This window comes from Lichenostomus cassidix, chromosome 2 (genome assembly GCF_008360975.1).
Source record: "Lichenostomus cassidix isolate B80296 chromosome 2, HeHo_3.0, whole genome shotgun sequence".
NCBI lineage: Eukaryota > Metazoa > Chordata > Aves > Passeriformes > Meliphagidae > Lichenostomus > Lichenostomus cassidix.
Window position 1 is genome coordinate 126538483 of NC_139482.1, and position 27285 is coordinate 126565767.

Below are 27285 nucleotides of genomic sequence, written 5' to 3' on the forward strand. Positions count from 1 at the left end.
TGTCGCATTATCCTCTTCTAATAAATATCTCATGAGGATTTTCAGAGTAGTAACCTGAGCATTTAAAAGTACATATGCTATTATCTTGTTAATCTAAGAGAATGAGTAGCTTGATTACTTGTAAATATGATTTTAAGTGTAGTTCAGTGGCAATCCTGATGTTCACTTCTGTTTATTTTGCCTTCTTCCTAGAGCTTATTTCTAAAGAAGCAGCAAAATTCATGCAACTGCTCCAAATAATTACACTGTCAATTATTTTGCTTATAAATGAGACTGCAATAATAATGAGAAAAGCGCAGATGTAATAGCAGGGTTGCAGTGCAAAAATGTTTTTTATTGGACACTTGAACAATCCCGCTTGCATAGCTGCATTACCACTCTGTGCTCTTTCATGTGACATGGAACTACTTCATTTGATACTTAGTGAACTTAGCTGTAACCCAAGGGAGAAGTCTTTTGTAAAGTATAATGAATACTTGGTTCCAGTAACATATTGAACCTAGGGTTTCAAAATTAGCACTTTTTCAAAATTAGCACTTTTAACTATGACATTTAATTAATTGGATCGTAAGTAAGTGTATCCTCACCGAGTACAAGTTTAGCCAATATTGTATGGTTGATAGTTGTGATGTTAGACTTTGTAAAACACTTCCAAATGGAGCTGCCATGATACTCCAGAGCTTTGTTACACCTAATTTTTTAGTCACCATAGCACTCTATATTGTATAAAGCTTAAAACTATATTAAAATAGTTAGCTTGTCTTGTGTATCAGGAAGCAAGAGAACAAATAAGTCAAGTGCCTTTAAAGATGCTGAACCCAGTGTCAGTCACACTGAGCAGATTCAGTCCTCATAAATTCAATCTGTCATGTGGTCTGTCATAGCTGATATTAAAATTACCAATAAGGTCTATTTATTAACTGAAACCATTCAATTTTTTTCAGAAATATAAAGAGTGATCGAGTAATGCCAGAGGAAATAGCTTGTTACTATAAACACTATGTTAAAGTCATGGGCCTCCAAAAGAATTTCAGAGACAATGTTTATATAACATCAGTGTCCAGGCTTTACCGAGAAAAGGATGATGAAGGTAGAAGTCAACAAAATGAAGACATTTCAACACGGCATTTGGAAATGGACAATGAACAGAAATCACTTACTAAGAGAAACTGGGAAGTCAGAGGTTATCAGAGAGCAACAGATGGTTCTCATGTGCCCTTCTGCCTCTTTGCTGAGAATGTGGCTCTTGCCACTGGAACCTTTGACTCTCCTGGCCGACTGCAAGTTGAAGGAGAAGACTTTCCTTTTGTCCTCCATTCCATGTCTGACTTTGGAGCTGCAATTAACAAAGGAAAGTTACGTGGGAAGGCAGACCCTGTGTTGATTGTGGGTGCTGGACTAACAGCAGCTGATGCAGTGCTATGTGCCTATAACAACAACATCCCAATAGTCCATGTGTTTCGTAGAAGAGTTACCGATACGAGCCTAATTTTCAAACAGTTACCTAAAAAGCTTTACCCTGAATACCATAAGGTCTATCATATGATGTGTACTCAGTCTCACAATGTGGACTCTAATCAGCATTCTGCTTACACTAGTTTCCCTGAACACAATGTACTTTCCTTCAAGCCTGAAATGAAATGTGTTCTTCAGAGTGCCTCCGGACTGAAGAAAATTTTGAAGTTTTCTGTAGCCTTAGTTCTGATAGGTTCTCACCCAAATCTTTTCTTTTTAAAGGACCAAGGACATAGCATAGGTCATCACTCTAACCAGCCCATCACATGCAAGGGGAATCCTATAGAGATTGATCCATACACTTACGAATGCACTAAAGAAGCCAACCTCTTTGCTTTAGGTCCTCTGGTGGGAGACAACTTTGTACGGTTTTTAAAAGGAGGTGCACTGGGCATTGCACGATGCTTGGCAATAAGACAAAAGAAGAAACATGAATTGATTGAAAGTGGGGATGGAGGAGGTGATGGGGTACCATAAACGAGACATTAGAATTTCTTACATCCAGGATTACAGATGTAGTCTTAACAGAAAACTCACTGGCAGCGAAAGTTGATAGCAGTCACATTTCTGTTGTGTGCAAGTAACTTGCGCTTGTATTACTTGGTAAAGGATGCTGATACTACAATACTTCACTCCATAACAATACAAAAAATTGATCTGCTATTTCAACTGATCTCAACTGGAATTGCTTCCAGATAAACAGAAAATGAGACTAACTTATCTTGGCCTGCCTGTCTGTCATCTCTTGCTCAACTACATGAGCAGACTTCGTCTGTGAAAAGCAATGCCTACCAGAGTGGCTTTACCTTTTAGTGTCAAATGTGACAAAAATCCTATTACCATGAAATTGAAATAACTACTAAAAGCAGAAGGCTTGTTTAGTACAAAGTAATTTTTTGTCCCAAGGCAAATTTGGAGCCTTCTGCTTTAAACAAGGATTTTATTTATTTGCCACAGTAATAGTTGGAATGAGCACATAGTAAAATGGTTTCTACTACAAGAAGGACTTCTGTAAGCAAGAAGTATTCCTCAACAGTTTTAAATTATCCTGGTAATTGGAATAAAAGAATAAGCATTCCCATTTAATCTTTAACAATGATTTGACACAATCCATTAATGTTTCTTCACACTATGCCTAGAGTTGGATGAGTGCACAAAGACTAACATGAGATATTCCCCTACAGTGATATGTACATTTCTGAGAATACGCATTAACATAAACAATAAAGTACTGATGTAAGTGCTCTTATTACAGTGTCAATATAATGAATATCTAGTGTATTACTGAAAAATTAGATACATGAGAAGATTGCTTCCAAGCTCAGGAAGACTGAATGGGATCACTTGGCTGATGAAGGTGGGGAGGGTGATAGATATTCTTATCTCCCATTTGACCAAAAATTGTTTTATTCTCCTTTTTTTTCTAGAGCAGCACAACAGTAAAATATTTTAGCCTGCAGTTTTTGAAACTTAAGAAAGGGTTATATCTCACAGCCAGCTAACAACTAAACCAATCTCAAAACAAACATGCAATAGTTTCTTTAAATCCTAAAGCTTCTTATGAAACATAAAGACTTTAACTTGTACCTACCTCTGAATCCAAGTTTCAACTTTCTGCTCCATAATGTAAGACCTAGATTTCATTTGCTGGGTTTTACAGTAACTACTGTGTTTAATTTAACTAAACACACTCATAGGTTAAATACCATGGTGAGGTTAAGTTAGGAAAGTGAACTCCCAGAACTCTCAACAAGATGAAAGTGCTTGGTTTAACAGGTTTTTTTACCAAATGTTTTAATTCAGGTCCAGTGTGATGGAATAGATTTTAATTTTCTGTTTGGGGCTTTTTTGTGTTAAAGAACGTCATGTTAGTTTAAGTATTGTGTTTGCATGATTAAATATCTCCATTTTAGAACTTCGGTGGATTTTAAAAAGGTTAGATTTAGGCTTTGTGAAAATGCTAGTGCTTGCTGGTTTCCCAGCTGTCTTAACTTTCCTAGGTTGTAGATACCTATATTCAATAAATGCCTGTGTTCTGTGCCTAGTGAATTACAGGGTTCTGTGGCTACTGCAGGTCTTCATGTATCTGAGTAAATTACTCAGGCTTTGGACATAGAAATTGAAAAGGTAAAGTATGCGAGGATTAAAATTACTATTTTCAGTGGAAGTCCAAAGTAATTTATGAAATTATGCTACTATTACTAATAAACTTTAGTCTAGAGCCACTTAACAGCATAAACACAAGCAAAAGAGCATTTCTATCAAATTCTGCATTGCCCACATGCTTGGCTTTAACCATGCATTGTCAGTACTAGTTGAGATACTTTTTTGTACTGATACTGAGCTGATTTTAATTCCACTAAAGTCTAGGCTTATTTTTTGCTTATTTTAATTGAGATTCTACAATTTGCCTTCTCTGGCAGAAACTGTGTATATAGAAACCAATTCTGAACCTGTGATACCTAATAATTTTAACTGTTATAAGTGCTAATTACTTGATTGTAGAACTTTATTGCAGTTAAGTTATTGGGAATACATCTGCACTGTGATTAAATTCCTTCAGTTTTGTATCAATATAAATGTCCAAATACAACATATGGCATGTTGCTGCTTTTTCATTTGTCACAAGACATTTAAAATGCCAGAAAAACAAAGATTTACTTACCAATTATTTTGCAAAAAGGGGAAAGAACCTCCAAACAGCCCCATTTCTAGCCTCAGCTGCTGCAGCTGCTCAGAAGCTGAGTGTTGTAGTGTAAATTTTGTAGCTGAGATCTTTTACCTATTATTATTCCACATCTTGCACTGCAATCTTACAGCTCTTTGAGGTTTAACTGCTGCTTTTTTTTTCTTCATCAGTCTCACCAGTATTTTTGAGATAAAAATTTGCATGTGAGACCCCTTTGTTGTGCAGAGAAATCTCAGTGGTCGTGTTTATTATGCCAGTATAAAAATACTTTTTACAACCAAAGCTTTGCTAAAAGATCATCTTTTGTCTTCTCGGAATTGCTAGATTTAAAGTTGTAGCTGGAGTTTTTAATTTTCACTTTTCTGATTCTCTCCTCTTCAGTATTTTGAGGAACTAGGTGATAGAAAAATTCAGACTTTGCCTTAAGATATTTTTACCTACAGCACTTACTGTGAATTATTTACAGCATTTATTGTGAATTAGATGTTGGCACTGAATAGTTGTCTTTTGGGGAAGCACCTTGGGGAAAAAGCCCAAACATTTGAACTTCCCATGTAATACAATAAGTTGCAGAAGGGAGACTGCTTCTTTCAGCTCTTTAATTGAGAAGATAAACTATTAAGCATCATTGATTTTAAAAGGATACTTACTACTTATTACTAAAATACAGACAGGAAGAACATAAATTTTGGCTGAAGTAATTTTATTTGGATTTACAGAATTTGTAAAGCTGTGTTAACCCATACTGTGTGTTTTCTAATATGCTAGTGGAAAAACATATTTTTCATTTGGATTTGGTTCTGAATGCTGTGAATGTGTCTCCTAGTTAAATCATTGCTAAGAGTATTTTAAGTAGTATCCAGATGCTGAACTGGGAGTAAGATTTCTGGTAGATTTCCCTAATAATCTTCCTCCTTTCCAGTGCCTCTTCTGATTGAATTGTGCTTAAAACTTTTTCCACAAAGGAGTAAGCCTAAGTTCCACTCAAGTGAGTAAATGCAGAAATCCTTTCTGCAAGTAATCCAGAGAGAGTGGTGACAAGACCAGATTCTTCTCTCTCTCAGGAAAAGGTTTTGTCTTGGACTAGCAGCCTGGGCTTGCCACGGACTGCGTGGAAAGGATATGGGTTCCAGGTACAGTGGTTATACACTAAGAAAGGGACACCAAAGTACATCCCACAGCTCCAGGTGCCTAGTCCTTTGCACTTAGGGAGCTGTTGGGGTATTCTTGTATTTTACATCTGGCCTGGTGGGTGTATGCAACTTTTTTTTTTTTTTGCAAATTAATTTCATAGAGTGATGTTTGCATAATGAAAAATACTAATTTTGTTGAAGGAGGTGGCTGTAGCTTCTTTCTCTCAGTTTTTGAAAGGTCAAAAACTGAAAAGGCTAGAGCCAGAAATCCAGGCTATTTACTCAGAGCTGGAGGAAATCAAACTAAAACCTAAAAAAACTTTGAGACAGGCCTGACCTGCATACCCAGTTGAAAGAAAAGGCCACTTTTAGACCAAAAGCTCTTGAAAGAGAATGAAAGGGAGTAAAAGTTGCAGACTTTTTGTGAGTCTACAGTAGTGACAAGTGATGACCAGTGAGGAATGATGGGAGGAAAGCTGAAGAACGTGTGCAATATGAAGTGCAAATGTACAGGTGCTGAAGTGCCTCTGTGCAGCATCAATAGGCCAGGGGTGTCCCATCCTCTTGGGTCGAGATATGGGTCTGTGATGAGAGCTCTGCCCCAGAGCTGCTCCCTAACACACTGCTGTGTATTTGTAACTGGCTGTTAAGTCAAGTGCACTGAATGCAACATGTTCAAGCAACTGTCTTTGCTGAACAAACTGTAGCACTTGTGGTGTGCCAAGAGATAAGGCTTTACTGCTCTGCTACCATATTTTCTACTTCAGAAAAGCAAGCAGATATCTTCCTGTAACAGCAGGATCTGGGCTGTACAGTGCTTCCAAACATTTTTAAACAGAAACATATGCCTTAAAGGCAGCTGATTACTCCATTTTATTATCATCCATATAGTAATTTAATTTTGAGTAAGTTATGAAACCAAAAATGCCAGAAAGTTTATACTGTTACATCTTAATTTAGATAATGCATTAGAACTTTACAATAACTATGTTCTGTCATAATTTTGGATTCTTATTTTAAGGTGAGAGTGAGACGGGAGCGCTCAACAGATGAGAGAACTTCTTGTACAAACATTTCCACCATTTCCTCTTGCTCAACCTGAGAGAAAAGTTTTGCTTTGTTTGAAATAACTGTAAGTTAATTCTACTTAGCACAAAAAACAGAACTTTAAGCATCTTTGACAGAAAAAGAGGGGCTTTGGTGACATTAGGGATACAAATCTGAAGTGAGGATGTTGAAGTATAAACAGCTCTTTTTCTGAAACAGTGTAATTTTTGCGAATACAGGACACTGGGAATTTCAGTTTAGTTAATTTTTGAAGCTTGATTTACACAGAGAATTTTGTGGTCAAGGATGAATTTGGTATAAGGAACAAGGATTATGGGCAGGGAAAAAAGCATTGCTAATATTATTTAGTAGCTATTGTGAAGCTAAGTGCTGTTTTCAAGACGGTTTTGTCTTTGTAGACATTAGAACATTTCAGCTCAAGCAAACTTTGAACTTGAGTTCACATTATACCTGTCTGCATGTTAGCTCATTTTCTAACGGATAATCTTGTACTTCCAGGGCCTAATAAATCAACATTTAAAATCTAGTGGTGATCAGTAGTCATCAAAACCAGGAAACAACTTGCTGTGGAGACTAATTAACTCTAATTTGCACTTTCCTCCTCCATCTCTACTCTGAGATCACTGGCAATGTGTAAGTACCAGCCTACAGTGGGTGCTTCAATAAACTGAAATTCAGCTTTATGTCCCTAGACACCCTCTGTAGACTTGTATGCCAGCATAAAGAAAACAACCAACTAGGTTTGCTATTTATCACAAAATACTACAGAATCCTGACATTTTTAGGTTATTTTTTAACTAGATATATAAATATTTTTTATCAGTTAGAATGCTAGGAGCAGCTTCTGTGTGAACAGTAAGCTATTGTTCAAGAACTGATCCTGCCTGGCATAATTTACTGAGTCAATACTTAGACTTTGCCCATTTCTCTGTTAGACCTGATATGCTGGTTGTATGCTGGAATTCCGGTTGGAAATGGGATAAAGGACTATATTCATCTCCCTATATGTTTATTCACACACAATGCACCTGGATGTGGAGATACTGTGTAAATGTCATTTCTTTGTATGTGGCAGTGTCTGTTTTCATCTTTTGCTGGAGTATGCTTGGGTCATACTTCAAGATGAGCAATGTAAACATGTACAGAACATTTCCTGTAAGCAACTTGTGAGCAAAACCTTGGTTTTGGTTAGATGATAAATACTCCTAAGGTTTGCATGCTAAGCTTGTTTTATCTTAATGTGTGAAAACTGATCATAGACTGAAGGCAAAAAGCTAAAATAGTGTCACCTAGAAGTCAGTTATTTTGAGAAGCAGGGAACTCAAGTCAAATGAAAGATCAAACTGAGGAGGAAAAGGCATTCAGAGAGCTGCAGTGTTCAGAATGAGGGAGAAGGTGTTATTTGGCTTGGATCTGGTGCTGAAACCAGTGACTGACAGAGATCCCAGTAGTAAAAGCTGCAGCAGAGCAATACAGGGCAGAGCGCTAAAGCAAGTGGCAGAGAGAGCTGCTAGTCAGAGATATCAGGTATTCTGTAGAATTTTTGTAACTGTCTCACAGGCATGTGGTGATGGTGATGAAAAATTGCAAGAGGAAGAGGCAGGAATAATGGTAATGAAGAGGGTTCATTTTTTGCCACATTTGGCTTGAATTCTAAGAAGATACCAGAACAACCAGAACACAATTGGAATTTGGAAATCAAACAAAAATCAGTTTGTAAATTTGTGAGTCAAACCAGATACAGCCAAATGTGACTAAGGATTGATTAAAGATATGGAAAAGAGCAAGAGAAGAGGGTGCAAACAGGAAAAATATGGACTGAGAAATCATTTGTGTAACATGGACTGTATTAAGTAGGGAGAGGAGGTTAGAGGTAGGTCTACAGTAGAAGCTTCAGCTACTGTTTCAGTTAGAAATTAACGTGGAATAGAGCCTATCATACATTAGGAATGAGGGCAATGAAGGGGACTTGGCATTTCACAGGAAGTTGATGGGGAGGTGACTGGATGGAGGAATTGAAGCTGACTGCAAACACACTTTCTGCATATAGGAACTGGCGCAGTGACAGAGGAGAGGCCAGCCCTGACGCACAACCCCCACCATTCTGGGAGAAGATGGGGAATAAGGGTAGGAGAAAAAAGGACAGACTCACAGATGTGAATGGACAGAAATAGAAATCACACTTCAACAGTGAGAATATCTTGGTAGTTTTCCCAAAAAAACCCTGTGGCTTCCCCAGCTGATGTAGAAAATAGCAAGTCAGCTGAAACTGGTGTGAGTTAAACTGAAAATTAAGCATGTTGTTCCTCCAGGGATACAACCCCTATCCACAGTTTTAGTAGTATATAGAGTAATTCAATCTGCTTTAAACTGTTTTCATCAGCTAAGCTGCTGAATGCAAGACTGTATGTCAAGAGCCGTGCTAATAAAAAGTGTATTTAGTTTGTATATTGTGTGCATCTCCTTCCTGTAAGCAGTGTGAACAAAGATAGCAAACGTAAAAAAAAAAAGCATCCCAGACAAAGCCTCAAACTGCATTACACACAAAAATATAAGAAACAAGATCTGAAGTGTCTGCTTAGATGTGTTTTTAAGTTGAACAGCATAATTGTGTCAAAAAGGTAGGTATACTTGCAGACTGTGGTTGTGGCAGTTGAAAGAAACCTTAGATAATCATCTCTGATTTACTGGACTTCTAACCTTCTAAAGAAAATCAGCACTACACACGTTCTCACAGAAATTGAACTGACTGTTGAAACCACAGAGCACAAGCTCCAGAGTGAAAATGGACCACACAGTAAAATTTCTGAACTGCAGAGTGCAAAGCTGATTACCCTTGTTTGTGCTCACACCTTTTGCTTTACCTATAAAAATGCCTCAACCTATGAGCATCCCCCGTCTCTCTCTTTTCTGATTCAATGATTCTCCTTTCCTACTGGAGAATGTGGGTACATGGGGCTTAGCTGTCTACTGGGGTTAGCCTACAGTATGTTTTATGCAATGAAGGAAATACCAAGTGAAGTTCATGCACTAGCTCCAGGGATAAGACAAATAATGACATAATTTATTGGATGTTCATGCTCCCAGGACTTGGATCATGTAATCGTGTCCTTTATCATCTACTTCTGGAACTTCAGTAACAGAAGGTCAAACCAGTGAGCCAAGAATCATGCCTCCCCTAATGTCTTGAGCTGAAAATCCTGACAAAAACAAGTTAAAATGGAAGGAAGACTTCCGAATTATGAATAGGATTTGTTACAATAATCTGGTGTTAAATTTTAAGCCATGGCTAAGAGGTTTGTATGTCTAAAGTTTTTAATGAAAGCAAATCTTCATAATGAAATAGCAGAAGCTCGGGTGCACTAATGTGCAGGCTTTTCATCAACTGGACAGCAGATGAAACTGGGTAACAAACCAAACTATATCACCTACTAGGCACCCTTAAGTTGGAATCACAGAATATTCTGAGCTGAAAGGGACCCACTTCTCTTAAATACTAAATAATTTTTTTTTAAGTATCAAAGCTGCTCAATTCAGCTGTCTGGGAAACTGGATTTGAAGAATCCTAAATCATAAAATGTAAACAGAAGAGCGCTCTCAGCTATGCCACCAGGGCTGCCTGAGCCCTAGCAGATGGCAGTCTGAGCAGCAAAGGACTTAGCCTTTACTTTCTTGTAGAAGGCTCCTATACATTGCATGTTTTGTTGTTCCCCTCAGAAATTCCAGGGGTATTTTTTTCACAACTGTAAATACATTTCTTAAGAATCTTGTCCATTGATACTCTGCTATCCAAGCTGTTTGCTGAATTTAGTAACAACAATCAAAAACCTCAGCACAAGGTTGGAGAGAGCTCTGTTGGACCAGTAGGTCTTCAGCCAGAAAACCTGGAAATTCCCACAGTAATAGTAGAAAAACTCATCTGAGGGTGCAACAGTCATTACATCTCCTCCAGAAAGAATTTCTACTGCTTAAGAACAGCCTTTTTAAAGGTTATTTGGCGGATAAGTTTTGATGTAACCTGATGCAAGTTACTATACCCAAACACTCTCACAGCTGCACTTTGCGTATCACTCTGTACATTGCTGATCAGCAAGAAGATGCCAAGACAGATCTGAGACAACACTGGCTTTGGAAGACCAAGTATTTTCTGCATGTTGCAACCACATTGATTGCCACACAACTGCTATCTTGATATCACAAGATATTGCAATGTTGTTCTCCAGATCCAATACACAATGGAGTGGCTTCAAACAGCACAGCTCATCTTGCTCATGCTCAGAGCTCTTGGCAGATGAAGTAATTTTGTTTGTGTCAATTCAGTTACATCAACCAAATTATATTCTCATACGAGGAGGGAGATCCTCTCTCTTGAAATAGGATGCAATAGAGCTATTGTCCATCTTTATCTGTATGTGATGACTTCATACAGCTGAGCAGGAAGTCTGGGAAGTTTTTCTCACTGTACTTCCAGACGAATCTCACAAATTGCAAGTTCTCAGATCATTAAGATGAACTCTCCTAATGTACAAACAGGTAATTGTTTCATAGCTTTCCCTGTTAACAGAACTATTTTGAAGGTCATATTTTCTACACAGTGATTGCAAAAAATAAAGGCACAAGAGAAAGAAATGGGTCAGATAATTTGAAATCCCAAATTGGAGTGCAACAGCTCTTTAAGACTTTGTTTGGCTTGGAAATAGGTTTTAACAAATGAACATTCAACCACACTGTTTTAAATGTGTAGCTGAAAACATAAGTTTAAGCAAGAGAATAATAAGCTGTTTTTCTCAGTTCCAAGATCTTCTGTAATAGTAACAATAGTATATGATCTACATAATGAAACACAGAGAAATGGCTCATTGTCAATCATATCATGATCACATCATATCATGATCAAATACCACTTGCGTCTCAGCCTCTCTCAACAGATTTTCAATTCTTAAGATAATACCCTTGAAAATACCTACTTAACACAGCCTTTCTGAAAAAAGAAAAACTAGCCAGATGCTAACGTTCTTTTTTTTCCCCAAAGTTGTACTGATAACCAAACATAAAAAATAGCCTAAAATGAAATCCTAAGTATCTACAGTATTTTACTGAGCATTATCTGAAGTGAATAATGGGCAGGTCTTGAAAATGTGCAATTTGTACGTACCAAGCAGTGAAAGGAACTTTTTTTCTTTTTTTAATAAAAGGAAGACTTAGAAAACATGGCTAATAATAATAGATAGCTCAAATGGTCATATATAGGAACATCATACACACTGTAACCAGGAAACCTAATGAACAGAAAGCAGGTTTTGCTAGAGAAACACTGGAAATCCAGCTCATAATTTATCTTCTTCTTTTCACGTTAGGATCATATCTGCAACAAAAAAATAAAATTTGTCACAAGTAAGTAAAATGATGATATTCAAAGATTTTATAGATATGGATGTACAGTGTAATGTAAATAGCTTTATTATACATTCATAACAACGGAATGGTCAATGTTCAGTCCTTTCCCTGACTAGAGTCCTATGATTAACTACAGTTACTATAATTTGACTGAAGGTAGAATCTATATACAAATCAGAGACAACCTTTAATAAAATTTTCAGATTTCCTAATTACTTGCAACCTTCAAATCTGATGCATGGACAAGCTACTCCAAGCCTTTAATGTCCCAACACTAAGTTCCTTAGTGGAAAAGGACACAAAAAAAAAATCTAAAGAGGAGGGAGGGGAAAGGGATCCTGCATATTTATATCGATGTACATTTGTCCACAACTCATTTCTGCTGCTTTCTACTGATACATAAAGCAGATCCTTGCCCTACCTTCCCTTTTATACAGCCTCTGATAGACTGTTAGAAATTTAGAGCTACTTTCTGGATATCCTAAATAGTTGCTTGACTTACTGCAATACACTTAATAATTTGACTCTACTTGCACTGCAATCCCTTGGCCTTCTCCATCTGTGCTTCATCTCCCAAAAGCCTGTGACTTCTTTAAAATTCTTATGTTTCTTGTATTCTTGTATGAATAACTTACGGACACACTGAATGATCAGGCAGTTTTACTTCCACTAATTCTGCTCTCATTCATCAAGACTTTTTGCTTAGACAGGAAAATATGACAACTTGTGAGCCAAATTACATCACCATGTAGCTAAAAAGGTATTAGAAGTCACTGTTGTTGCTATACAACTCAGACCTCAAGCACTGTAATTACTATACAACTCAGGCTTCAAAAATGAAATGTATACCCTTTGAAAGAAATGTTCCATTACTAACTGTTAATTACCAGAGCAAGTTGTTAATGCAGCAAGATTTTTCTGAATGGCTCTTACATCTACTGGTATGTAATATCATGTTTGTTCGATAGTGTTTTGGGAAAAAAAAAATCCTTCTTCTCTGTATACATTTTTCTACCTAAACGCACAATTTGTAGTGATAGTCAAATTAATGACAGGTGAGAATTCAAACCCTGGTCACTTGTTTCTTCACATAAAAAACATAGAAAGTAATGAATTTTTTGCTAAACAAAATGAGGTCCTTATATTAAACTCTCAAAACATTGATTTGATTTTATTGTTATAGCATTGTAACACATTTGTTCTAATGTTTAAGTGTGTCCTGGACAGCAAATTCTATGGAAGAGGGTGCAGGGGAGGAGTGGAGAGACAAGCTATAGATAGGAGTAGGGGATAACACATGATGGAAATCTCACATCAAAACAATAGCAGCTTCAACCCTGTCTGTGACTGGCTACAGAGATGCTGACATAGACAGTCATTAACATCTTTGCATGTTATCTCCTCCACCTCACCTCCCCCCATTTTCCATGTTAAATGAAGCCTGGATGGTGTTTGTTTTCCAGAGAAATTGTTGAATCAATTGTTTGACTATATACTATATGGGAATACATGAAATTTTGAAAAGAATAGTAAAAGTAGTCTTTTCCAAAATCAGTATTTGTCAAAAAAAAGATGTGATGCAAAAAATACACATTTTTCTAAGTACAAACACAAAACTCTTACCTAAAGAGATCATCAGCAAGTGATTCTTCTCTTGCATATCGGTTCTGTTCCTGAAAGAGTAAGTTTACTTAGTATTTGATTGGCAAGGATAATGCTAATGAACAATCTAGAAAAACGGTATTGCTGCACTGACACAGTTTTCCCCCAAGAAGTAAGTTTTCTCTAAGTACTCCACTTAGTGCATATTCACATTAGATAAGTTATTTCACTACTCTAATTTAGCTACTGCTACCAACTAATGAAATGGAATAGTTTGTGAAAGATGTACATTTTGGTCAGGAATAGGTTTTTTTGGTTTTTAAGCACGATTAAAGAAATAGAGGAATTTTTAACTGATTATTCATGTATAAAGGACATTTTAATTAGCATTATCTATACTCAGGGTTTGAAAAAAAATGAGATAAGGACTGTTGATGCAACTGGATCTCAATCAGGCTGTGGAAACAATATGACTCATCAGCAAGTATTTTTAAGGAAACTTGAACAATGAAAGTGCAAGAGAACTACCATGATAAATGATTTTTTTAGGACTTTCATAAACACAGGTGAAGATTTGCACAATAGAAAAAATATTATTCTTGCTACATCTTCTCAGTATATTCCAACAGAATTTTACTCATTTTTTTCTGTTCCGTTCAAGAGTATAATATTAACTGTACTGTAGAACTATTTGAACACAGTTAACCATACAGAAATTCTTTCAGCTCACTGTGACATTTTTACAAGTCACACGTGCTTATTTTACTCATCAAAGATCATTTTCTTTTAGGTTATTGATTTTGCTTAATATAAATATTTCTGATTAATATGAGTGTTGCATGCAAAATGAATTCAAATAATCATTAAAAGATGAGTATCACCTCTGACTTTCAGTAACTTTACTACGGTACATGCTCCTATGAGCATGTGCAGACAACTAACTGGCTGAGATTTTATTTAAGAAGTAAAATCCTGAAGTATTTCAGTAATGATCACAGGCTGGTATGACCACTTACATGAGTCAAGTTTTTATTTGACCATTTTTAAAAAATAATATCTTACCTCCATTTCTTGCCTTAACCAGTCTTCTAGCTCTGAATTCTTTTTAGCATGGTGAGCAATCAAATCTGATCCTCCAATAATGTGTGGAAGTTGTCCTGCTCCCGGGTAAGCTACCTGTTGGACAACAAATACTTAACACTGCAAGGCAAACATAGTGCAAGTAAAAGATCTATTTTAACAAATTTAGAAAGTCTATTCAGATATCACAGAAGAAAGTCAGCCAGTCTTTCTTTGAATAACATTCAAAGATTATATTTAAAAGTGACTGAAGTTAAAAATACATTTGCAGAAAGCTGTTAACTCCCTCCTTTTACCAAAAGAAATAAACAAAAATACATCTGATAAGTTAAATATGCCAAATAAATTTGATAGTGCATTAAATGGAGTTTAAAATATCAATAAAAATCAGTTTATATCTTATTGTCAGACTGCATAAGCACCTGTTACAAAATGGTGGAAAAGAAAATATTATCAGAAAATTAAAACATTATCTAAATATGAGAGCATACTCCTAGGAAGTAGCAGTATGTGATCACATTGTATACACATTTGCATTTCTAGTCATCTTATATGATATGATTTTCATTTTTATTTTTAATATAAGCTGAAGTGGTACTTTTACACTGAACATGAAGAATCATTTTGAAATGACCTTCAGGACCCAAGCAAGCAATTATCTTACTTTTTTATTTAGCTCTATATAGAAATTCAAGATTAATTAATTTAAATGGAAGATTCTGAATCAGCCTATGTTGTATAGAAAGGTGTTTAGAGAAGTGGAATTGCTAGCTTTTGGAGACACAACCAGGAGTTATGGTAGCCATCACTTGATGACTTTGTTACACTATTCCAAGTAACAGCTTGGAATAGTGAGTACAAGTATCTAAATAATCTAGCACGAGGTTAGCCTTTGTCAGCCTGGCTCTTCTTCAGTCAATTAAAAAAACATCTGTTCACACTATAATATGGTAGTTAAATTGTTTCTTTCTTTAGTTATTATCATTTTATAAAAATCTTCAGTTTCTATTTCTACAATCTGAAGGCAACACTTTTTAGTATTTTTAAATAGTGCCATCTTGTGGCCATTTAAAATACACACTAACCTTTTTGAACATTTTGAAATTTTTCTTTCCTCCATAGCTGGTATTTGCAGTAAGACGACTGTTCTGTCTTGGACAGCTGACAACCAGCGATCTAAATTCAGTCAACAGAAGCCTGCTAGGAAGATTGCTGGAGTCATCTTGCAGTTTGCTGTGGTTCTTATGTGGGAAGAAAAAGGAAGAAGCATTCAAGTGTGTGAACAGACATACAACATATCTAACAATGTAAACTGTAGAGAAATTATCATGAGCAGAGCTGAGCAAAATTAGAATTACAATACAGTGAGGGGAAGCAGCAGCAGTACCAGAAGTTAAGAAGATGTATGAACTTCTCAGACTCCTTTTATACCATAAGTAGAGTAAATGTGTTTCTCTTGTATTTAGCTACATATTTAAATACTCCAAGGAAGACAAATTTTAACACCTTCAGCTCAATTCTAGCCTATAGATTTTTGGCCAGCTCTAGGGCTGGGTGCTGATTTTGATCAATGAAACAAATTTTCTTGTACATGAGAATGCTCATATGCCAGCAAGTTTGCATGCACACTTTGCTGCCTGGGGCTACATCTATCTGGATTCAAAAGGAAGTCTGGGTGCAGAACAAGAAGTAACATTAAACTGTGTTCAAGGACAACTCCAGCCTAGATACAGCACAGTTGTTTTACAGCAAAGTTGTCCTAGGTTACAATACAGATGTATTTAGTATTCTATTACCACAAGCTGTGGGGGGCACTGGCTGTTATCTTCTGCTATGACTCACCCCTGATAACAATCAATGGACTGTCAAGACCCCACAGCAGGACTCATGGAATTATCTCATCCTATTGTGAGATGCTCCACCCAGGAGGGAGGAGCCAAGCATTCCCACCTGGATATAACCTGGCCTTGGAAATGCCCAAGGCAGCACTGTCTACTGGATTCCCAAAGGACAAGAGCTACCACTGAACCTTCAGGTGGAGACCAGACCTTCACAGGATCACTGCTTCAACCTATTTCACTTGCACTGCTACCACCATCCTGACTAACAGGGTGTCAGGTTGTATCGACTCTGTCAGTGGTTTATTTTTCTTGTATAATTGCACTTTTTTTAAATTTTCCTATTAAATTTATAATCCTGACTTGCAATCTCCCACTGGTTTGTTTTCAAACTAACACAAAAATGTAACTAAAAGTCCTTTAATCTGAGCTGATCCTGCACTTTAGTACACCTGCTCAGTATTCCCTCTTCTTGGGCTGTTTTTCACATGTAGGTGAAAAGATCATTCTGCCCCTTGTTGACTGGCTATACTCTATCTCTTCAAATTTTTTTAATTTCAGTTTCATTCAGCCTAGTCTCCTCTTCCTCTGCTTCACTGCCACTTCAAGCAATTCTCTGCTCCTTCCTTCCTTCATCTCACCTACAAGTTAGCATGCTATCTACTATTAATCACTATATATTACACCCATTTGCTCAACAGTCCATCTTTTCTATTCTAGTTGTGATCTCCTTAGAGTAGACAAGATTACATCCTTGGCACGTCTTTAAGTGGTAATCTAAGAAAAACATCAGTATGAGTATTACCCACATTGAAGGCTTAATACAATTATATGTAGTTGCAGTCACCTCAAGTATCCACCCAAATGCCATTACAGAAGCACACAGATGAACTACAGGTGCTCTTTTTTTCACAGTCTATAAGCTGGACTGCACTATTCAAATTTACATATGATTACGTTAAGGAGTACAATCTTCCAAATCTCCTTTATCCTGAAATAGGATCCAAAAATACTATGTTCTTAAAAGCAAAATTTTGATGTGTTATTGTAATGCCTCTTAAAATTTGCTGTTCAAACTTACAATTAGCTGGCTCCTTACCAAGACTGGTGACTCTTGCTTGATACTACTTTTCATTTCTGAAGTGAGAACTGATCCAAGTTCCTCTTCTTTCTATTTGAGTAAAAATTATTTTAAATATAAAACTGAAATGAAATTGAAATTTAATTACACAGAATTGTTTTCTGCTCTTTACAGTAGAAAAACATATTCAAATCAATGTAAATATTAAAACAAGAGAAACTGCCTGTACTTTAATTTTTTAATGATTTTATGTCCACTGTAACAATTATTAGAGATTTTCTCTATTAAAAAATCATTGTTATTTGCTCACTTTTTTTTCCTTTCTTTCTTATACACTAGGAAGTTTTGTCCATCTGTACAATCTTCAAAGTCCTGACAGATTCTGGAAAATTGTAAAAGCTTTTGAATATAAAGGGTAGCATTTTCTATTTGATATTTGAAGTTTACATATGTGCAGAAAGGACATTTCATTACTAGAACAAGAAAGTATTCTGCAGGTTGATTATGTCCTATGGTTTAAAACCAGATTTGCATTACATAAATTATTTTCAATGGCTGATAAAATACCAAATCAGCTTTACGCACCCTGTAGGTTTTGAGTCAATTACTCACATTCTTTGTCTTGCCAAATACACAATGTACATCTGTACTTAGAGAAAACAGTTATCAAATTTGCCTGTGGAGCTTTATCATGAAATCTCCTTCATAGTGCACTGGAAATATATTTTACATTAATAAAGTAGGTCATTACTGAACTATTAAAAGACTTCAGCAGATCTGAAGTCTTTTAATCTTCACGTGCGTATCTGCTAACGTACCAGTTTAGCTGCACGTAAGACTTTTTTTTTTCCTTCAGAATCCTGACAAGAAGTTAGAATAGAAAAATGTTCCAAGCCTCAACAAAATTCAATAGATAATTCCAAGCACCAATTTTAGTCTGTATGGCCACACCTAATTTAAAGTACCTACTCTCTGATAGTATAAAAAGCAAGACACAAAATTCTCTAAATTATAGGACTTGTCTTTTAAAATTTGCCTGTTAGTAACACACACAAAAATGGAGCATTATAATGAAGTGAAAGTTCACACTTTTCCATAAGCAAGCTCCAGTGAAGTATCAACAGTGTCAAGCTGGTCAGAGCTAACGATGCACAGACAATTACTAGCTCTTATGTGGTCCAAGGAATCTTGCAAATTCCAGTTAATCATGCATTCAAACTTTTAAACACCTAAACGCTGCCTACACTATAAATGGACTGGACAGTAAGCTTTAATATATGCATTTTAAATAAACTTGTTCTCTTATTCCTATTGCATTTATTAATAGTCTAGACCTCTCAACATTGTTTTCTTTTACAAACCTGCTTTTTTTTTCAACGAAGTGACCGCTCAAGGTATATATGTCTTAGAAAACTCTCTTAGTGTAAAAAACAAAACCAGAAAAATACTCATGAAAACACAAGCTGCGTTTTGGTTTTGCTGTTGTTTTTGTTGGTTTTGTCTAAAAAATTCTAATACAGGAATTTTAATACTCTTTCACACAATATCAAAACATTCTGACTTAAAAGACACTACTGTGGTATTCAACAGAAGAGCTCAACTAGAAGTTTCTCTAGAAAATTAATTACATGCAAATAATTGAGTACTATCTTAGTATAACAACATTTTAAGTAACACAGCAACAAGCAGTATGAGTTTTTCTTGGACCAGGGATACATTCTGCTGTTCTGTTTACAGTATATAAAGTAAAAAAAAAGAAGAGCACTTTCAGAATACACAGAGCTTTCAATTTACAAAGAAAAAATGCGCAGAAGAATGAAAAAACATCTAGGTAGGGTAAAACTGAAATGTTCAAATGTAACAGATGTTCACATGTAACATGCTGAACTAAAAATTGATGTATGAGATTTAAGCAAACAAATTTTACAAAGCCATTTTCTGTATGCAGGCAAGCTTCCTCCTTAAAGGAGTTAACTGCACCCTTGTAATAGAGATGCAAATTTCAAAATTAGGCACATGAAAAGAATATAAAACTTACTTTATTCTCCTCTCTCTGATTTACTTTTACTTCTTGAATCCTGCTTTCTTTGGCTTCCAAACATTGTTTTTTTCGTGTGTTTCCTTGAGCTTCCTGGTCATGATCTGCCATGTGATCTTCCCAGTCTCCACTTCCAAACACAATTTCTAGTGCTTCTGCATCTTCAGATAAATCATCTAATTCCTTTCTCTTTTTTGGTGCATGATTTTCACTAGAAGTGCTTTTAGTGTCTGTTCTATCACTTGTTAGCTTGACACTTTCCCTCATAAGCTTTATATCCATGTCTTCTACTGCAAAATTTGGGTTTGGGTCCAGAATGTTATTTTTCTTTTGATGCTGTTTTGCTTCACTGTTGCAGATCAGTGAAGTTGTGGATTCAGTGCACTTGGAAAGAGGCAATGGTCGTTCTTCCAGTTTTGCTAGTTTGGGTACAGATGTTTCATCTTCTTCTTCAGCTCTTTCCCTTAGCCAGAAATAAATTACGAAAGTATTTTTAAGTATGATTAGCTGTACCCACAACATAACAGCCTCTGGGGTTTTACTGACTGCATTGTGAAATTTAAAGCACCCTTGAGGAAAAGCTTTCCATTCTAAGAATTTGATCTAAAAATTACCTTTTTAAGTATGTGTCAAAAGTACATTGCTTGAGTTAAAATTTTTGAGAAACAGCACCAACATATCAATAAGGGAAGTAATGTCAAGACCATTTCAACATACCTCTTTCTAGCTACCTGGAAGTAATTTGTAATTGAGTTTGACTGGTGACGTGAAGCACTCTCACGAGGTTTGCCAGCTTCTGAAAGTTTAGGTGGTGAAACAGGCTGACTTCTTTGACTTAACCCAGACATTCTGTTCCCTCTAGGTACTGATGTTCCTGCATTTACACTGTCACTTGTGCTAATGGTTTTCTTTACGGCAGCTGTATCCCGGAAAGCCATTTTCCCTTGTCTATGCATCTGGGCAGTATGTTCTATCTCCATACTAGATTAGAGAGAAAAAAAATACTAAATGACACAAGGGAAGTTACCAGAGAAACACTGAAAATACCACTTTTTAAAAAGCTATACCTCTACATTGAATCAACTTATAAACAATGTGCTAAAAACAAACTGTAGAATCTGCCATGATCAGTCTATTCTTCTAATTGTGAAATGGCTTGAAAATTTGTAATAGTTCAGACAGTCAAGAGAGACACGCAGTACCTCCATTTGCATCTGAAAGAGTCATCCAAACCCTATGGGATGGTTTCTGTAATCTAGCACTCAAAAGCAGAAATTATCTCACCACAGACAACTGACAGCGATTTAAGTAAATGCCATATCTAACACTGTATATCTTTGCCCATGGCAATGACACAGTTCCTCTGCCAAAAAAGATTACTTTATTTGAAAGTATTAGATTAGAAATGTCCAGAAATACTTTACCATGTCTGCTCTTCTGTATCAGCTATGTAAAATGTGCTGCTATCTGCAGCAGTTGGCATTATGGTTTCCTCCACAGCCAAACTCTGGGAAATGGCTCGGCCTACGACAGCTGATGCAGGAGAACTTTCAGATACAGCTGCAAGACCAACACAAGAGAAGAATTAGAAGGTTAATATCAAATCTGTATCTCTTTGCATGTTATCACACATTACTACCAGACCTTAAAACTGAATCTGAGACTTAATATTGTGATATTTTCTAAACTAGCTGGACAGACAATAGATCATACACAAGTTATTCATACAAGGATATCAGTCAACCAAAATATTTTTCAGAGCTCTGTCAGTACTGCATGTATGTCTTTCTCTATTCAAAATACTTATTTTTTTATTTTTAAATTTTTAAAATAACGGTAGGGTTTTCTACCTGATACAATACTTTGTAGAACAAAACAGAATCTATAAAACATAATTCTGAAAATTTTGTAGCAACAAAATATAGACTAACATGAATAGACACGAAAACAGAGTTAGACAAACAAAACCTCTTTCTGTCTCTCAAAGACTTTTATTACTACTGCATTAGCAAATACAAGCTTCAAGCCAAGACTTGGAAAGTTCACCTCCAAACTACTATTTTAGCAAATGTGGTAATCATGTCTCATTGTTTTAACTTCTAACAGAAAGATTATTTTTAGTCTTGAACTGTGTGGGAGGTGACTGTATTTTCCTAAAGCAAATTCCATTTTGTGCAAAGGATAAAAAAAATCAAGCCTTAACAAATTAATTCCGTTCTTATTCTCTCACTTTCTAACATCTATCTTTTAATTTACTATTAGCCCAGTCTTTTATGAAAAGACAGAATAGCATGGAATTCAAACTACCACATACATATGAATTCAGCAGTCACTAAAAATAAGAACTTCAGAAGATGTTTTCAAACGACCTTTCCTTTCAAGATCACTGTTCCATGTGTCTGCATTTTAGGCTACTTTTAGATCTACTTTATTATTTACATCTAAGAGCCACATAATTTTCATTCCAATTTACTGTGAGACCATTAGAAACCAATTATCTCTTTGGAATCGTAAACATTTTTTCATTGAGTGTCACTCCTTTTTAGTGGTCTTGCAAAACAAAACAACTTGAACACCAGTAATTAATGCCCCTAAATAAAAAGAAATAATGCCTCTTTAAGGCTGTTAACTTACTACCTTTGGAAGCAGGCTGCTTTTGAGGATTGCAGTATTTTTCTGTAGACATGAAGAGAACTGCCAATCCAATTTCTGCCTCTGGAATAGCCCTAAGATTCTTGCTGTTAATATACAAATAAAAACAATAAAAAGTTTTTCAGTACAGATTTAAAGACAAATGGGCAAATGAGCACAGCTGTGGCAAAGCACAAAATGTTCCACTCCTCCTCCAAAAAACCATAAGCCAACACTACAGTTTTTCCCAATACAGTAAGTCAGCACAATTATCCTTCATTATAGCCATGTCCTATATGTATGAACACCCATATTTCCCGCTGCCGTAGCCACTGTCCAACTCCAGTAATCTGACCAATACACCTCTCCTTCCCTGATTTTGGGGCATTTAACCAATTATGCTCTACCTCTCATTCGAAAATCTGTGAAAAGAGACTTGAAAGATCTGACCACATCTTACAAGTCAGGCACACACACCCCCCCTTCTTCTGTACTCCAGCCATGAGTAGAGATTGAGTGCTGTCTTCTCTACCTAACAGGAATATTTAGAGGAACTAAGTTTATGTGCTAAGGATTGAGATTTTGTTTCATTGTTTTAATAAAATGGCATAATAACAATCCTAACATCTATAATATATGCAGTCTGCCCTCTCAAACAAAACCTACCACCAAAACAAAAACTGATTTTCATTAAACAGAAGCTGTTCTCCAAAAACACTGTATACAAATAAATACCCAACAATGAACCACATGACCTCAAGGTGCCATCTCATCTCTTTTTGATTAAATACATGTATTTAATGAAATAACATGAATTATTTATTTTTCATGCTTAGAACACATTAATTTTAATTTCTTTTAAATAGTAGAAGAGAAACTACTTGTCTGTAATCTTAAGGCAGCTTCATTACAATGAATTTTTGTAGAAAAATTTTTGTACAAAAAATAATAAAAAGAAAATAAAAAGAAAAATAAATTCCATCAAATCCTCATGGAACTACTAAATCCTTTCTTTCGTGCTTCAAGAAGTTTTAGTTACTTTGCTAAATACTTAAAACAATGAAAAAAAGACCCCTTTATAAGCAACCTCCTGCTTAAATATGTATGCAAACACCATGACCAAGTCTCTGCAGAAGTTCTGAAATTACCCCACCGCTGTACAAGAGAACAATGCTGCACCTTTCCAAGACAGTCAGAATGGAATCAGTCCTGTTTCTCATAGAGTCAGATCCTGAGATCTGAGAGTCTGTCAAACCCACATCAACTACACAAACTTCAGGAGAAAGTAGTGAAGGCATTTCTTTTCTTCCTTCTGTCATCAACTTTACTTCCCCTCCTCCAAGAACAATTGCTGGACCCAGTTTCTTGTGCTAAACAGAGAATGCAAATAAAAAAAAAAATCTTAGAATGCAGTCAGTTTAGAGATATCAGAATACAGAACTATCAGTGCAGTGCTTCTCAATGATGCACTACTGCAGATGTAATGTGTTCTGTTTCTCTTCTATATTTTATCTTCCTTAGGCCACTGTAGTGATAAATACACTGCAGGATAAATACATAGAAATCCTTCTTTCCTGATGAACCCAGAATGAGTGTGATTTCAGAGAGAACAAATCCATGCTGAGCTACTCCTGCAGGATTTTTGCAATGTAAAGCCTGATTACCTGCTTGTCAGTAAGAAATACAAAAGTTTTTCCACTGAATATTTTTTTCCTTTCATGATGCTCAGATAAATCCAGTTTTTCAGTGCCAATGGAAGGCTCATCAACTGGAGGATAAAAGCTGCAAGAACAGAAAATGAAAGTTACAAAATTCAGAATCGCTTATCAATATTGACTCATAGTCCTTTCCATTTTAAAGTTCTGAAGTTACAATACTGCATTTCTCTGTTAAAACTACTTACATGAATAGTTTTCAAGAGATTGTGAAGAAGAAGCAGAACCCCTAATTTCTCAACATCAAAAATAAGACCAAGACTTTCTACTTCAGTAACTAAGAAAACAACACTTTTAGGAATGCCTTCAACCAATCCACATTTACTAACAATACTGACAAATAAGACTGCAACTTCATTCTGCACTTACTCTGGGTAATAGTAAAACTTCACACAAAATAAGTCATCTTGTTTCCTCTACCTTCCACGTGGGACAACTACCCCTCATCCTCTTCTACTGTGTCAAGAAATTGACATCAAAACCACCAAACTCCAGAACAGCCTATAGCATGACAGCAAACAAGTACACTTTTCTTGCTGGTGGGATAGAGAACTGAAGGAATTCACCCTGCAGATTCTGTCTTGTTTTTGTCCAATACAGGCACAGTGACCAGGAGTTTAGCTGGGAAACATATTACACAAAAATAAAATTCTATCCTGAAACTGAATTTTGCCACAGCCGGTGACCTGAGCTCCAGTTGATGATGGCATGCCCACAGCACAAAAAGCCTCTAGAATTAGGACATGCATCTAATTGATAATTTCAGGGTATTTCAGGATCTTTGAGCCACATATTCCCTACTACAGCAGTTCTGACAGAGCAAGATGAAGGCACATATCAGAAAGAAGGGAAACTATAGGTCAATTTGAACTAAAGTATACCATATCTGTACCCAAATAGGTGTTTATGTACATAGTTTGGCTGATCACAGAACTACTTATCTTTGTTCTGACCGCTGATTATGCCTCCTTCTCATACTACTATGCAGGAAAAAAAAAGATGCTGAAACACATCAACAAAACTCTGTTTTTAGCAGCAAAGATTGGCAGATTCTAAGCAAGAAACATATTCCATGAAATGCTGAAATATTGAAGTTTCTGAAAAAAATCGAGCAACTGTAAACAGAAAAACATTCCTCAAACACTATGAACATTCATATACTTCAAGATGAACACAAGAATTAGAACATAAATTTTGAACATATACTTCATCCAAATACACAGTTCAATTAGGATAGGCTAAAATGTGCTATATAGCTATATGTGCTTTTAAATAACCTACATTCTTATGTGTTCTTGAAAATCAATACTGGAAGCTTTATGCACACAATGAAAATTAAGCAACCTAAATCCACCAGATTTTGAAAGATGAGTATTTGATCAGTTTCAGCAGCCTATTCAAGTCAGTTTACAAAAATATTGTTGCACTGAAATTGAATAGATATGATAAAGACTAATAATTTAAGGTAGAAATAGGCCAATTCAGACTTTCGTTATTAAGCCAGAAGACTTAAATACCAGGTCCCATAGAGACAGTTATTAACCTAAAATAAATACAAGGGACAAAGTCATCTTTAAAGATGAGAGGATGAGTAAAAATGGGAAAACAGCAGTTTTCACTAGTTTGAAGCTGGACTATAGTTTCTTTATAAATATATATTAAAATCTCCTTTTTTAAATTTCAACAAACAGCTTAAACTGATGATTGTCTCCAAAACCAAACCAAACCAAAACCAAAAAAAAACCCCAAAATCAAACAAAAAAAACCCCCACAAAACCAAAAACCAAAAAACCCACCAAAAAACAAACAAAAAAAATCAACCCACAAAAACCCAACCTTTGATTTTCCTTGTACACTCTTACCCTGATCTAAGCTCAAAAGACAACAGTCTTTTTCAGTCAGGATTCTGAAGTGCTCCTCTTACTCTGACCTCAATAAGCTTTAAACAGTAACACCATTATCCAGAAAAGATCCTCTACAACCTTGAATCTCTCAATAAATAGATTTTGATTCTTGGTGAGTTTCTGTTAAAAACTCTGTTACTTTCCTTCTTTTTCAAAGCCCTGCACTATTGACACTGTACTGAAGTAATAAAATACATTCTTTCCTGCAAGGCTGCACTTATGCAGTCATTTGTGAAATCTTCAGTTATTGTTCTTCCTTGCATAGGTTGTCAGAGAGTACCAGAGGACTGGGGTAACACCATAAAAAACCTCAAGTAAGAAACCCCATATTCATATGGGAACTGCAGGTTTGCAATTACATGAAGTCTTAATATAAACAAAAAGATGCTTTAATACTTATTTTATTTAACTCTAAGATAATGTTTCCCTATATTTCTTGGGAGAGACCAGCTCTATAATAATAGTAAAGATTCAATTAACATTGTCAGCTGGTATTGCCATCTCAATATATTTTTCCCATTTCACACCCAGCTAGTACTGCCCCAAGCTGTCTGGTGTCCTGTGGATATATACCAGCTCAGGTCAGCTCTACCTACAATGCACAATGTAGAGATTCCCTGTCAAAGTCAGGAGTACTTTTAGAAACTTAATGAAAACAGCTGCTAAGTAAATTTTCAGTATCTTCCCACAAGCAACTTCTCACAAATATTACCTATTTAAAATACAGCACTATTTTAAACATAGATCTGTGTATTACATCAGCTGCTCCATTTAGCTTGATGCAGAACTCTCTTTTAAAGCTACATTAGGTATATACTGCTAGTGTCACTAACTTTTAGCCTGTTCAGTTCCTCTCAGGGTCTCAAAGGTTAGCAAAAATACTTCAGAAAGGTAAACATAACCATCTGCTTCTTTTTTAGGGAGCACTTAAAAACTCAATTATACTGTCACTTCAGTATTAAATGGACACACCCCCTGGTTTCAGAAGACAAAGACATGGTTTACTTGTTCCTGTAAGAGACAGGAATGGCAGCATCACAACTAGGTAATATTGGACCAAACAAGTTTCAGGTTGCACAACCAATCACTAACTTTTGATGGCTTGTATGACCTGTGCTACAAAAGAAAAAAAAAACTGCCAGAAAATTATTTCAGAGAGTACTAAATAGTTTGTTTAATTTTCTTACATCCTTAGGAAACAATGCACAAGTTTATGTAGAAAGGAAAGTGACAATTCATTCAGATTCTCCATTTCTTCTGAAACTGAAGAACAAATGAGCTTTAAACCACTCACAGATGACTGATTTGTGATAATACATAAACCCTGCAAAAGCAAGCCAGCATCTAGAAACTAAAGAGTATGTCCTATCAAGTGCTCCAGATTGGCATCTGTACTGCTCTACCAAAGTATTACCATGTTCTTTGAAATGTATTTTACTACATACCAAGCACAGCTTATTATAAATCCTCTCCAGTTTTGTTTCTATTTCCATGTGTGCAGCAGAAGTTTGTTTGGCATCTCCCCAGCCTCAGTCCCCAATCTTTTCTACCAATGGCTAGCATCATACCCACTTGTTGGAGGTTTGGGGGGTTT

The 27285-nt window shown here is 35.9% G+C and overlaps 2 protein-coding genes across 7 annotated transcripts in view; one reads left to right on the forward strand and one right to left on the reverse strand.

Annotated features, from left to right (window-relative positions):
- Window positions 1-8853, forward strand: part of OSGIN2 (oxidative stress induced growth inhibitor family member 2) — a 19770-nt gene extending 10917 nt beyond the window's left edge. For 2 of the 4 annotated variants that reach the window (XM_085053161.1, XM_085053162.1), the window contains exon 6: window positions 945-8853. In XM_085053161.1, coding sequence (XP_084909287.1) covers window positions 945-1992 — 1048 coding nt within the window. In that variant the 3' untranslated portion in view covers window positions 1993-8853. The remainder of the gene's footprint in view (window positions 1-944) is intronic. The other 2 variants (XR_014850186.1, XR_014850185.1) reach the window with 2 other exon arrangements.
- Window positions 5585-27285, reverse strand: part of NBN (nibrin) — a 27832-nt gene continuing 6131 nt past the window's right edge. Inside the window, exons 6-16 of one of the 3 annotated variants that reach the window (XM_085053158.1) lie at window positions 23737-23854; window positions 23252-23442; window positions 22079-22179; window positions 20866-21001; window positions 20159-20422; window positions 19442-19898; window positions 17404-17493; window positions 15570-15725; window positions 14467-14580; window positions 13426-13475; window positions 5585-11770 (exon numbers count right to left, since the gene is read on the reverse strand). In XM_085053158.1, the coding sequence (XP_084909284.1) occupies window positions 11740-11770; window positions 13426-13475; window positions 14467-14580; window positions 15570-15725; window positions 17404-17493; window positions 19442-19898; window positions 20159-20422; window positions 20866-21001; window positions 22079-22179; window positions 23252-23442; window positions 23737-23854 (1708 nt within the window). In that variant the 3' untranslated portion in view covers window positions 5585-11739. Of the gene's footprint in view, window positions 11771-13425; window positions 13476-14466; window positions 14581-15569; window positions 15726-17403; window positions 17494-19441; window positions 19905-20158; window positions 20423-20865; window positions 21002-22078; window positions 22180-23251; window positions 23443-23736; window positions 23855-27285 lie in introns of all 3 variants that reach the window. The other 2 variants (XM_085053160.1, XM_085053157.1) reach the window with 2 other exon arrangements.